This window comes from Desmodus rotundus, chromosome 6 (genome assembly GCF_022682495.2).
Source record: "Desmodus rotundus isolate HL8 chromosome 6, HLdesRot8A.1, whole genome shotgun sequence".
In the NCBI taxonomy this organism is placed as follows: Eukaryota; Metazoa; Chordata; class Mammalia; order Chiroptera; family Phyllostomidae; genus Desmodus; species Desmodus rotundus.
Window position 1 is genome coordinate 51,566,109 of NC_071392.1, and position 13,431 is coordinate 51,579,539.

Genomic DNA, 13,431 nt, shown 5'->3' on the forward strand with positions numbered 1-13,431 from the left:
ACACAATGTTTCTGGCCCATTTGCTCTATCTCTTCTGAAAGCTAGATATATAGTTCCAATATGATTATTGCAATTTTACCCACCATCGACCAGAATGCCTTTCATTTGAGTTCGATGCATTTTCTTCAGTAAAGACAGAGAGTCAGCTACGAGAATCTTCTTGCAGCCTTCACGAAGCAGAATCTAATGCACACATTGTAAGAGAAAAGCCCTCTTAAAAAGATTCAAGTATCTGGGGTGGGGGGGACCCTCTCACTGGGGCCTCAGAAAACTGGTGTCCTTACAATAGTTCAAAGAGACCCTCCCTGGCTCCTGCCCACAGCACCCTCCTCCTTCTAAACCACTGTCAGACCCACCTCGTTAACTTCCATTTGGGCATGACTGCAGTTTTTCTTAGCAACACACCATGGTTCCTGGGGTGCTTGTAACAAATCAAATACCAATTCCAAAGTCTGACACAGAAGGCCCTCTATTAACTACCCCTATTGTTGTCTTACAGGTCTTCCTAATACAGATTCTCTGGGGAAGAGTTTGGCCCTTATGTGACCTGCTCATTCCAAACCCCAAATATTTGCCCAGGACGGAAAATCTGCTATTCCAAAATCATTTATGTCATAAAGCCATCTATTTACTGCACAAATACTTTACATACTGGATTTCTATCATATATTAGGCATACAACATGGTGCAATAAATTAAACAGACATGATTTCTGTCCTAAGACCCCTCCAGGGTGCAAACTGTTCTGTTCCCTTCAAATCCGACCCAAACCATTTAGCAATTAATGTAGTGTGTAAGCATAATTGACTACAACAACCCTCAAATTTAGAGTCTGAAGTGCCTGGCAAGTGACCGCAGATATTACATATTCTGTCACAAGATTCATTTTCTTACTCTTCATTCCAGTACTGTACTTTGTTTCTTCATGCATGTTCGTCACTCCAGAGGTTTATTTATTTCCCCTCTCTCTGCCTAGAGAGTCATGTGAGCTAACAGTTCAGCACCCTCTGAAGTCAGGATGCAGACAGCAGAGGTCAAACACCTGTTTTTTGGCTGATACCAACTTCGTGTTGCAGAGCTGGGGAAACAACACTGCCTACCTGCTTCCGGGCAGGTGAGACCCCTTCTGCTAGCTACCGTGTGAGTTCACACCCTTTTCTGAGTTTTCCTTGGTTTTTATTAGATATTGAAAGATGCTGTGTGACGCATGACATTTTTTTTAAGCCAGATGACATTTCTTTAACCAAAACTCGCTGCTTTTCAAAGAGGAAAAAATACTTGAGGCCTAAAGGACTGAGCGGGTCTCATGCAGTGCCTATAGCGTCCCAATGTGCTTCTGTGCAACTCCATGTAACTGCCATAGAAACCCACATGATGACACTGCCACCTCACTGCAGCCCAGCTCTGCATCACCATATTTTGCTTTGTTATGTTTTCAGGTCACCAAGGAAGGGAAGTGAGAGTGGCCAACTTGGAACTCCATCCTTAGTTGTCTGCAGTAACAGGTGCTCCTGTCAAATCACAAAGAGCACTTGCTTTGGGTGAATGAAGCCAGAGGCCTTCCCCCTAATGATATGAAGGCTACTATTCATGAACACACACCTGATGTCCAGATTAAACTTTTATGCCCACCATGTCTAGCATTGGTGAGCAGGAAATAACTAATAGTAGTACAATTTCTACATTAATTGAAGCAATGTGTATGACGTTCTATTTTTAAAATGCTACTAGAAATAGAATTTTTCTGATTCATTTTTAAAAAGATATTAAAACTTTGACATCATTAAAGCATACAGAAAGAAGAAAAAATAACAAATACAGTAAGAAAGATATCTAAGAAATATTTGTGTCAGTAAACTACAATAAAATTTGCAAGCAAACAATATAAAGTTCCTCAGCCTCTGGTATCAAAATAAAAATTTAAGAAAAATAGTAACAATCATAGCCTCTTTGGTGAAATGTTTCCAAAAGAGCTAGTTCTGACGCTCAGTGGGTGTTTTAGATCTACTGCATGAAACAGGGGTGTCCAACCTGTGGCCCGCGGGCTGCATGCCACCCAGGATGTTTGTGAATGCAGCCCAACAAAAAATTGTAAATTTACTTAAAACATCATGAGATTTTTTTGTGATTACGTGTCATGATGTATTTAAGGTGTGGCCCAAGACAACACTTCTTCTAGTATGGTGCAGAGATGCCAAAAGTTTGGACACCTTTGGAGAAACCACAGTATCTACAAACTTAAAAAAGAAAACAACAAAAAATGCAAACTAAGATGAACCATTTTTTCCACCTGTTTTACAGTTTTTTTAAATAGGTACAATCTGTTTGCCTGCGTAACATATTTTCTAGGGAAAACTAGTATTAAGAGGCACACAGACAGGAGAATAGAAAGTACACAAACACAGCTGAGTACGCTACTTTCTACTTCATTTGATTGAAACCCATTCAGGCTTTAATTCAGAAAAACATGAAAACCTTTTAATTTCATTTACATGATGCCAACCAGGTGTATATAAAAAGAGACTGTCATATGTAGGAAAGAAGCATTTATTATATAACATCTGTAGTAATCAGAAGGCAATCAGAGGTGGTGAAACACTTGTACAAGAATAACATACTATTACACAGGTACTGTTTTTCAATACCAGACACACCACAAGGCATTATGTTAGTCAACATAATGGATTCCCAATAGCAACTACATCAGTGGTTCATGAAATCAGTTGCTTACACTGAGTCTACACTCAAAAACTCATACTCGGCATTTCCCATGAGTGCATTTAGTAAGACACTAATTAGTGAAAGTCAGATGCAGTAGCATTTCGCTTAAGGAGGGGGTCTTCATCCCTTTTTGACTTTTACACTTATGATTTCTGACTATGTCCATCTTCTAAGGTCATCTGCCCAGCCCATCTTCCCAGCTGTGGAGTCTTACCTTCCACCTGTGTTCTTTCTATCCTTGAAAACTTATATTATTTTTTAAAATATATTTATTGGTTATGCTATTACAGTTGTCCCATTTCTCCCCCTTCAATCCGCTTCATCCTGCCCACCCTCTCCCTCCCACATCCCCCCCCATAGTTCATGCCGATGGGTCATACATATAAGTTCTTTGGCTTCTACATTTCCTATACTATTCTTACCTTCCCCCCTGTCTATTTTCTACCTACAATTTATGCTACTTATTCTCTGTACCTTTCCCCCCCTCTCCCCTGTTGATAACCCTCCATGTGGTCTCCATTTCTGTGGTTCTGTTCCTGTTCTAGTTGCTGCTTAGTTTGCTTTTGTTTTACGTGTGTTTGTTAATAACTGTGAGTTTGCTGTTATTTTTACTGTTCACATTTTTTATCTTATTTTTCTTAGATAAATCCCTTTAACATTTCATATAATAAGGGCTTGGTGATGATGAACTCCTTTAACTTCACCTTATCTGAGAACCACTTTATCTGCCCCTCCATAAATGATAGCTTTGCTGGATACAGTAATCTTGGATGTAGGTCCTTGCCTTTCATGACTTGGAATACTTCTTGCCAGCCCCTTCTTGCCTGTAAGGACTCTTTGGAGAAATCAGCTGACAATCCTATGGGAACCCCTTTGTAGGTAACTGTGTCCTTTTCTCTTGCTGCTTCTAAGATTCTTCTCTCCTTCTGCTTAATCTTGGCTAATGTAATTATGATGTGCCTTGGTGTGTTCCTCCTTGGGTCCAGCTTCTTCGAGACTCTCTGAGCTTCCTGGACTTCCTGGAAGGCTATTTCCTTTGCCAGATTACGGAAGTTCTCCTTCATTATTTGTTCAAATAAGTTTTCAATTTTTGTTCTGCCTCTTCTCCTTCTGGTGCCCCTATAATTCGGATGTTGGAACGTTTAAAGAGGCTTAGGTTCCTAAGCCTCTCCTCATTTTTTTGACTTCTTGTTTCTTCATTCTTTTCTGGTTGGATGTTTCTTTCTTCCTTCTGGTCCACACCACTGATTTGAATCCCAGTTTCCTTCCCATCACTATTGGTTCCCTGACATTTTCCTTTGTTTCACTTAGAATAGCCTTCATTTTATCATCTAATTTGCAACCAAATCCAACCAATTCTGTGAGCTTCCTGATTACCAGTGTTTTGAACTGTGCATCTGATAGGTTGGCTATCTCTTCATTGCTTAGTTGTATTTTTTCTGGAGCTTTGATCTGTTCTTTCATTTGGGCCATTTTTTTTTGTCTTGGTGCGCCTGTTACATAAAGGGGCAGAGCCCTAGGTGTTCACCGGGGTGGGGTAACACTGGTCGCTGCACTGTGATGCTGTATGTGGGGAAGGGGCTGAGAGGGAGCAATGGCACTTGTTCCACTTTCTGCCGGATTTCAGTCACTCCCTCTGCTACCCACAATCAAACTGGGCACCTCTGATGCTGATTCCCAAGTGGGTGGGCTTGTGCATGCTCCAGGCCCCTGTGGGTCTCCCCAAGGAACTCTCCTGTGAGGCTGGGAGTTTCTCCTGCTGCTGCCTCAACCCCCAAAGGTGTTTTCAATCAGAGGTTTGAGGCTTCATTTCCCGGAGCTGGAGCCCTGGGTTGGGCAGTCTGTTTTGCTCCCCTACGGTGCCTCCTGATTTATCTATGCGCAAATGTGGGGCCGCAGGGTCTGTCAGCCACACCTTGTGGGGTCTGCCTGCTGCCGCCTGGCCTGCCCCGTTCCATAATCTGCCACCTCACTGGGTCTTCCAGCCGCCACCCCACAGCGAGTCTCTCCATCCCGGCTGCCCATCTCCGCCCCTCCTACCAATCTGGATGAACGTTTCTTCTTTATCTCTTTGGTTGTTAGACTTCCATACAGTTCGATTTTCTGTCAGTTCTGGTTATTTTTTGTTTTTAAATTGTTGTTGTCCTTCTTTTGGTTGTGCGAGGAGGCACAGTGTGTCTACCTACACCTCTATCTTGGCCGGAAGCTCAACTTAATGTTATTCACACAATTAGGGCACATGCACTCTCTTCTGTCATCCAATTTCCTAATGACCAGAACAGCATCAAATCACTGCTACTCACATTCTGAGTACTATGTTCCATTATTTTGTGTTATTTTTCTTTTTAAAATATGAGATGTTTAAGACATACAGAATAAAATAAAATATACTAAGTCTCTACCACCGAAGTTGAACAAATCTGTTAATACTTTGCTATGTACTTCAGATCTGTTTATTTCAGAAAATAAAGTATTACCAATATAGCTGACACATCCTTGCCTTCACTTTCCTCCCTCCTTCCTTACAAATGCAACTCCAACTTTGTTTAGTGTGTCCAGCTATCAATAAAATATGCAGCAGGCTGGGGTTCATGTGACATAGATCTGGTCAATGAGATAAACATAGAGCCTGGGGAAACATCTCCTTCCACAAAAAAAGGAAAGCTTCACTAGGAAAAATCCCTTTGCTTCTCACTTCTTCCTGGCTGGAATATGGGCATGAGGCCTGTAGATACAGCATCCACTTTGTGAACAAAAGGCAGCAATCTGGAGGTGCACTATTCTGTTGATGGATGTCTAGGCTGTTTCCAGTGTAGGGATGTTAAGGATAAAGCTGCAAAAAAAAATTCTTGTACAGATCTTTTGTGGACCTGCTTTTTAACTCTTGGGTAAATAGTTAGCAGTGAAATTGCTAGGTTGTGAAGTAGGTGTATGTTTAATTTTAAGTAGGTGTATGTTTAATTTTTAAAGTAACTGTCTTAACAGCTTTCCAAAGTGGTTATATTTGACATTGCCACATATTAAGCTTTGATACCTGATAATCTATCCTCCTTTTCTTCTTGGATAATCTTAGCCCTTTACTTTTTAATACATAATTTAAAACCCTGACTAGGTCTTTCGGCATAATGACTAGAATTTTACTGAACATATAGATGATTACTTTGGAGAGAACTGATAACATGAATGTATCTACTTTTAATAATTAAATAAATGGTCCAATTCAGTTTGATGATTTATATAGAATCTTTGCACTTGTGTTAAAAAGATAGGGCTATGATCATTTCACAGTGCCCCCGTGGGATGCTGGTAAGATTAGACTTAGCATCCCGCAAGGAACTAAGTTTTTCCATTCTGTTCTCTGAAAGAATTTATGTAAAATAAGACTTGCCTGTATTTATATGTATGGTAAAGATTATCTCTAAAGTTGTCTGTAGAATGATGATTTATTGTGGCTATGTTTTGACTACTAGTTTATTTAAACACTATTGATCTCTGTTTTTTGCTCTTGTAAGTAAATATTAGAACTATATTTCCTATAAAATTGTTTACTGGATTCAATATATTATATAAAAGTGTAGCATTTACTTCCTTTTAAAATCTCATCTGTAGCTGTAGTTCTATTATTCCTTGTTTCTGACACGTTTCTTTTTTTCTTTTTCTTGATCAACTTTGTTAGAGGTTTTCCTATTTTATTAGTCTTTCGATTCTTTCCTTTGGAACTTTGGTGAGGACATTTTCATTCTAACATCCATGTCTCTGTTAATAGCTCTTCTATATTTTCTATCTCTTAATTATTCTGTGCGGCATGCTAAATGATTTCATTAGATCCTTCTTCCAGTTATTTAATTCTTCTTTTCAGCTGTATCTAATCTACTATTTGCCTTGTCCACTGGGTTGATAATTTAAATGAATACATTCACACAATTTCTATTTAGTTTTTCTTTTCAATTATTCCTATATTTTATTATATTGTTCTCTTTCATATTATGGTATCTACTTTTTATTTCATGTCTTTATTTTAAATGGACTAATTAATAATGCCTTTGAGATTAATCTTATTTTCAGTTCTGGAAATATTAAGATTGTTGTAACATTTTTATTCTTTTGTGTACAGTATTTCCTGACTACCATTCATGATATAGTTTGTAATTCTTTTTATGGTAAGCTCAGCATCAGTGCAGAGTCCTGTGTGTCCTAGCTGAGGAGACACCATTCTGGGTAGTTCCACTTCTGGTGTTTTTAAAGTCTCAAGGGATTTCAATGGTTCTCGAAGAGTTTTCACAAGCAGGACAGCATAAATGCAGATCCTCCAATTTCTTATGGGTAACCTATTCTTTTCCCCCAACCTTCTCTCCCTTGTTAACCTCTGAGGAGATGGCTAGCTCCCTTGTCACTACACAGAACCGTATTTAATATGACTTGACACTCAAGCTCTGTACAAGGCATTTGATTTTAGTTCCTCATTTCAGGTGGGCCAACGACCATTTCTCCTGCTCCCATTTAAGTATACGAAGCCCATAATCTAGGAATGGTTTCTGCTACTCCAGAGGACAACCATAACAACAACAATCCCTTCCACTTTGGATTTGCTCTCAGTATTTCTGTGTACCTGTTCTTATCTCTTTTGGAGATGAGCTATGAATTAAAAATGAATTACTTTAAACATCCCAGTTAACATTCTTTTTAACAGGAAGGGAATATTCAGTTTAGACTTTCATATGTCCAGAAATCTAAATCTTCTCTGGTTTAGAAACATAAATTTCTAGTATGCATACTATTGACAATGTTAAATAAAGCAAATATCTATCAGCATAGATTACATCTATACTTACTTTTTTAAGTCTATTTTACTTAAATTCTTAGAATCTTAGTCTTTATCATTGACCTTAAGATTTGATCAAATACTTTTATTCCTTATTGAATTTATTTTTATTTTTTAAAGGTTTTATTCATTTTTAGACAGAAAGGAAAGGAAGGAGAAAGAGAGGGAGAGAAACATCAATGCGTGGTTGCCTCTCATACACTCTGCACCAGGGAACCTGGCCTGCACACAGGCATGTGCCCTAGACTGGGAATCGAAGCGGTGACCCTTTGCTTTCACAGTCTGATGCTCAATCCACTGAGCCACAACACCCAGGGCTCCTTATTGAATTTAGATGTTAAAAATTTAGACCTACAAGGACTTTTTTTTGATGTCTATTTCTTAATTTAATCTTTATTGTATTTTTTTTCCATTGCCATTTGGTCCCCTTGTACTCCCATCCCCCCACAATCACCACACTGTTATCCATGTCCATGAGTCCTTTTTCTTTTTTTCTCAATCCCTCCACCTTCTACCTCCCACCCACCCTAGTTATAATCCTGCTCTCCATAAGAGTCTGTCCCAATGTTCCTTGTTAGTTCAGTTTGTTCATTAGATTCCACATATAAGTGAAATCATATGGCATTTTTCTTTCTCTGACTGGCTTATTTCACTTAGCATAATATTCTGCAGGTTCCTCCATATTGTTGCAATGGGTAAAAAAAAAAAAAATTACAGCCAGTTAGTATTCCATTGTGTAAATGTCCCATAGTTGTTTTATTCAGTCATCTTCTGATGGACACTTGGGCTGCTTCCATATCTTGGTGATTGTAAATAACACTGCAATGAACACAGGGGTGTTTATGTTCTTGCAAATTACTGTTTTGGGTTGCTTCAGGTATACTTGCAGAAGTGGGATCGATGGGTCAAAGGGCAGATACATTTTTAATTTTATGAGGTATCTCCATTCTGCTTTCTACAGTGGCTGCACTAGCCTGCATTCCCACCAACAGTGCAAAATAGTTGTCTTTTCTCCACATCCTCACCAGCACTTGTTTTGTTGATTTATGATAGACATTCTGACAGGTGTAAGATAATATCTTATTATGGTTTTAATTTGCATTTCTGATGATTAGTGACGATGAACATCTTTTCTTATGTCTATTGGCCATCTGTATGTGCTCTTTGGAGAAGTGACTATTCAGGTCCTTTTGTTTCCCTTGCCTTGGGAGATATATCTGATAACATATTGCTATGAGCAATGTCAGAGACTTTGCTGCCTATGTGTTCTTTTAGGACTTTTATGGTTTTGGGCCTAACATTTAAATGGATGATCCATTTTGAATTTATTCTTATATGTGGTGTAAGAAGGTGGTCCAGTTTAATTTTTCTGCATGTTTCTTTCCAATTTTCTCAACACCATTTATTGAATAAACTATCTTTAGCCCATTGTATGTGCTTGTTTCCTCTGCTGAATATTAATTGCCTATAAAGGTGTGGGTTTATTTCTGAGCTCTCTATTCTGTTCCATTGATCTATGTGTCTGTTTTTGTCCCAGTAGCAAGCTGTTTTAGTTACTATGGCCTCGTAGTACAGTTTGATATTAGGAAGCACTATTCCTCTAACTTTGTTCTTCTTTCTCAGGATCACAGCTGCTATGTGGGGCCTTTTGTGGTTCCATATACATTTGTGAAATATTTGTTCTAGATCTGTGAATTACATCATTGGAATCTTGATAGGAATTGTGTTGAATCTGTAGATTGCTTTGGGTAGTATGGACATTGTAATGATGTTAATTCTTCCTGTCAATGAAAACAGTATATGCTCCACTTATTTGTATCTTCTTCAAAGTCTTTCTTCAGTGTCTTATACTTTTCTGAATACAGGTCTTTTACATCCTTGGTTAAGTTTGTTCCTAGCTGTGTTATTCTTTTTGTAGCAATTGTGAATGGGATTATTTTCTTAATTTCTTTTTCTGTTAGTCCATTATTGGCATATAAAAATGCAACTGATTTCTGGATATTAATTTTGTATACTGATACTTTGCTGAATTCATTTATCAGTTCTAGTGGTTTCTTGATGGAATCTTTGGGGTTCTCTATGTATAGTATCACGTCATCTGGAAATAACAACAGTTTTACTTCTTCCTTTTCAATTTGGATGCCTTTTATTTCTTATTCTTTTCTGATTGCTTTGACTAGGCCTTCCAGTAATGTTGTATAAGAGAGGTGAAAGTGGACATCCCTGTCTTGTTCCTGATTTTAAGAACACTTGTAGTTTTTGCCTGTTGAACATGATGCTGGTAGTGGGTTTGTCATATATGGCCTTTATTTTGTTCAGGCATGTTCCCTCTAAACCCACTTTGCTGAGAGTTTCTATAATGAATTGGTGCTTATTTTATCAGATGCTTTTTCTGCATCTATTGATGTGATCATGTGATTTTTATCCTTCATTTTGTTTATGTGGTGAATCACATTCATTGATTTGTGAATGTTGTTCAAACCTTGCATTCCCAAAATAAATCTCATTTGATTATGGTGTATGATCTTTTTGATGCTTTACTGTATTAGGTTTGCTAATATTTTGTTGAGGATTTTATCTTCTATGTTCATCAGAGATATTGGCCTATGCTTTTCTTTCTTTGTAGTGTCTTTATCTGGTTTTGGAATTAGGATAATGCTGGCCTTGTAAAATGAGTTTGGGAGACTTCCCTCCCCTTGAATTTTATGAAATGGTTGGGAAGTAGAGGTGTTACTTCTTCTCAGAATATTTGGTAAAATTCACCTGTGAAGCCATCTGGTCCAGGGCTTTTGTTTGTTGGGAGCTTTAGATTATTGTTTCAATTTCAATAGTTATAATCTGTATATTCAGATTCTCTGATTCTTCCTAATTTAGTTTTGGAACATACAGTTTCTAGGAATTTATCTATTTTGTCCAGGTTGTCCAGTTTATCGGCATGCAGTTGTTTGAAATATTTTTTACAATCCTTTGTATTTTTCTGGTGTCAGTTATTTCTCCTCTTTTATTTATTTCTAACTTTATTTATTTGAGTCCTTTCTTTTTTTCTTTTTGATGAGTCTGCTTAAAGGTCTGTCAATCTTGTTTATCTCTTCAAAGAATCTGCTCTTTGAGTCATTGATCTTTTGTATCTTTTTTTAAAAGACTATTTCATTTATTTCTGCTCTGATCTTTATTATTTCCTTCCTTCTTATGCACTTTGGACTTTGTTGTTCTTTATCCAGTTCCTTCAAGTGTGAAGTTGGATTGTTTATTTGAGCTTTTTCTTGTTTTTTTGAGACAGGCCTGTAATGCTATGAATTTTTCCCTTAGAATTACTTTTCCAGTGTCCCACAGATTTTGGATTGTTGTGTCCTCATTTTCATTTGTTTCAAAGTATTTTTTAATTGTTTCCTTGATCTCATTGTTAACCCATTCATTGTTTAGTAACATGTTATTTAGCTTCCATGTCTTTGCATGATTACCAATGTTCTTGTGATTGATTTATAGATTCATAGCATTGTTGTCAGAGAAGATGCTTGATATGATTTCAATCTTAAATTTATTGAGACTTGCTTTGTATCCTAACATGTGGTCCATCCTAGAGTACATCCCATGTGAACTTGAAAAGTATGTATATTCTGCTGCTTTGGAGTGAAATGCTCTGAAGATACCAATTCAATCCATTTGACCTCAGCTGGGGTGTACAACCTTTCAGCATCTATGCGCCACACTGCAAGAAGAGTTGTCTTGGGCCACACATTATACACATTAAATATTTTGCAACATGTAATCACACACAAAAAAATCTCATATTGTTTCAAGTAAATTTATGATTTTGTTTTGGCCACATTCACAGTCATCCTGGGCTGCACGAAGCCTGCAGACCGCAGATTGGACACACCTAATCCTACCGTGTTGTTTAAGGCTGCTGTCTCCTTGTTGATTTCCTGTCGGGAAGATCTATCCATTGAAATCAATGGGGTGTTAAAATGACCGACTATGACTGTATTTCTGTCATTATTTCCCTTCATTTGCCTCAAAATTTGCTTCACATATTTAGGTGCCCCTATTTTGGGTGCATAAATGTTTACTAGGGTTATATCCTGGTTTTGGAATGTTCCCTTTACTGTCATTCTTTGTCTCTTCCTATAGCCTTGATTTTAAAATCTATTTTGTTGGGTATGAGTATTGCTACCCCAGCTTTTTCCCCCATTCCATTTGCATGAAATATCTTTTCCCAGCCCTTTAATTTAATCTGTGTGTATCTTTTGAATTGAGATAGGTCTCTTGGAGGCAGCATATATATATGGATCTTGTTTTCTTATTCATTCAGCTACCCATTGTCTTTGGTTGGAGCATTTAAGCCATTTATATTTAAGGTGATTATTTGTAGATACATATTTAGTGCCATTATATTATTAGACTATTTTTTCTGTTTTAGTTTTCTCTCTTTTTCTTCTTCTTATTAAAGCAAGCCCTTTAGCATTTGTTGCAATACTGGCTTAGTGTTAACTAACTCCTTTAGCTTTTTCTTGTCAGGGAAATACTTTATTTCTCATTTGATTTTAAATAATAGACTTTCTGGGCAAAGTGGCCTTGGTGGTAGGTCCTTGCTTTTCATCACCTTGAATATTTCACACCACTCCCTTCTGACCTGAAATGTTCCTGTTGAGAAATCAGATGACAGTCTAATTGGTGCTCCCTGTATGTAACTAACAGCTTTTCTCTTGTGGCTTTTAGGATTACTCCTTATTTTTAAGCCTTGTCACTTTACTTATGATGTGTCTTGGTTTAGGCCTCTTTGAGTCCAACTTGTTGGGGACTCTCTGGGCTTCCTGGACTTATGTGTCCTTTTCTTCACCAGATTATGGAAGTTTTCAGTCATTGTTTCTTCAGATAAGTTCTTAATTCATTGCTCATTCTCTTCTCCTTCTGGTATTCCCATGATATGGATGTTGTTACACTTCATGTTGTCCAAGATGTTTCTTAAGTTCTCCTCATTTTTAAAATTTATTTTTCTTTTTGCTGCTCTGCCTCGTTTTTTTTTTTTCTACCTTGTCTTCTAAATTACTAATTCAATCCTCTGCTTCATCTAACTTACTGTCTACTGTTTCCAGTGTATTGTTTATTCCAGATATTGCATTCTTTATTTCTGACTGGTCCTTTTTAATGGTTTTTTTCCACATTTTTGAATATCCTTTTTATTATTACTCTAAATTCTCTGCTAAATTGCTTGCCTCCATTTCATCTAATTCTTCTTCTGGAGAATTCTCTTGTTCTCTCATTTGGGGTCTGTTTCTTTGTCTTCCCATTTTGGCTGCTTATTTGTATTTGTATGTATTAGGTAGATCTGCAAAGACTCTGGTGTAGGCCTTTGTCAGACACTGCTGTGACTGGCTGTGCTCAACCTGTTTGGAGCTATCAGTGATTCACAGCGTGTTGCTCTCTCCTGGGTCTGTTTGTGTGCTGAAAGAACCAGGCCACACACTACTGCTGGCTTTTGTCAGCAGTGGCCCCTGAGAAGGGTCAGCTGAAATCTCAGAGGGTTAAACTAATGAGTATATAGTCTCCAGCTGTAATCAGTGGCCAGGCTTAAGCACCAAGGGTGGGGCAGAGTAATTCCTATGGGCGGTGCTATTCCTTCCCCTCAGACTGATACCACTCAGAGAGGAGTGTTCTGCCTGAGAAAGATGGCTATTGCAGAATGGGGGATGATTTGGCACAGGGATCCTGGAGGCTGTTCCTTCAGTTCTCTCCTCAGAGTCACCAACTCTAGACTCTCCTTAAGCGAGAGTCTCTAAGACTCTGTCCTTAAGTGTGCACAGCAGTTTACTGTGCACACTTACCCTGCATCAGCGGTGATGGGGACCCAACATTGCTTCTGACAGGCTGCCCCACTGGGTGTTCAC

General features: G+C 38.1%; 1 protein-coding gene across 2 annotated transcripts in view; it reads right to left on the reverse strand.

Moving 5' to 3' along the window:
• The window catches only part of VPS41 (VPS41 subunit of HOPS complex), a 214,999-nt gene that overhangs the window by 13,623 nt on the left and 187,945 nt on the right, over nucleotides 1-13,431 (reverse strand). For both annotated transcript variants that reach the window (XM_024558322.4, XM_045193260.3), the window contains exon 26: nucleotides 84-183. In XM_024558322.4, the coding sequence (XP_024414090.1) occupies nucleotides 84-183 (100 nt within the window). The remainder of the gene's footprint in view (nucleotides 1-83; nucleotides 184-13,431) is intronic.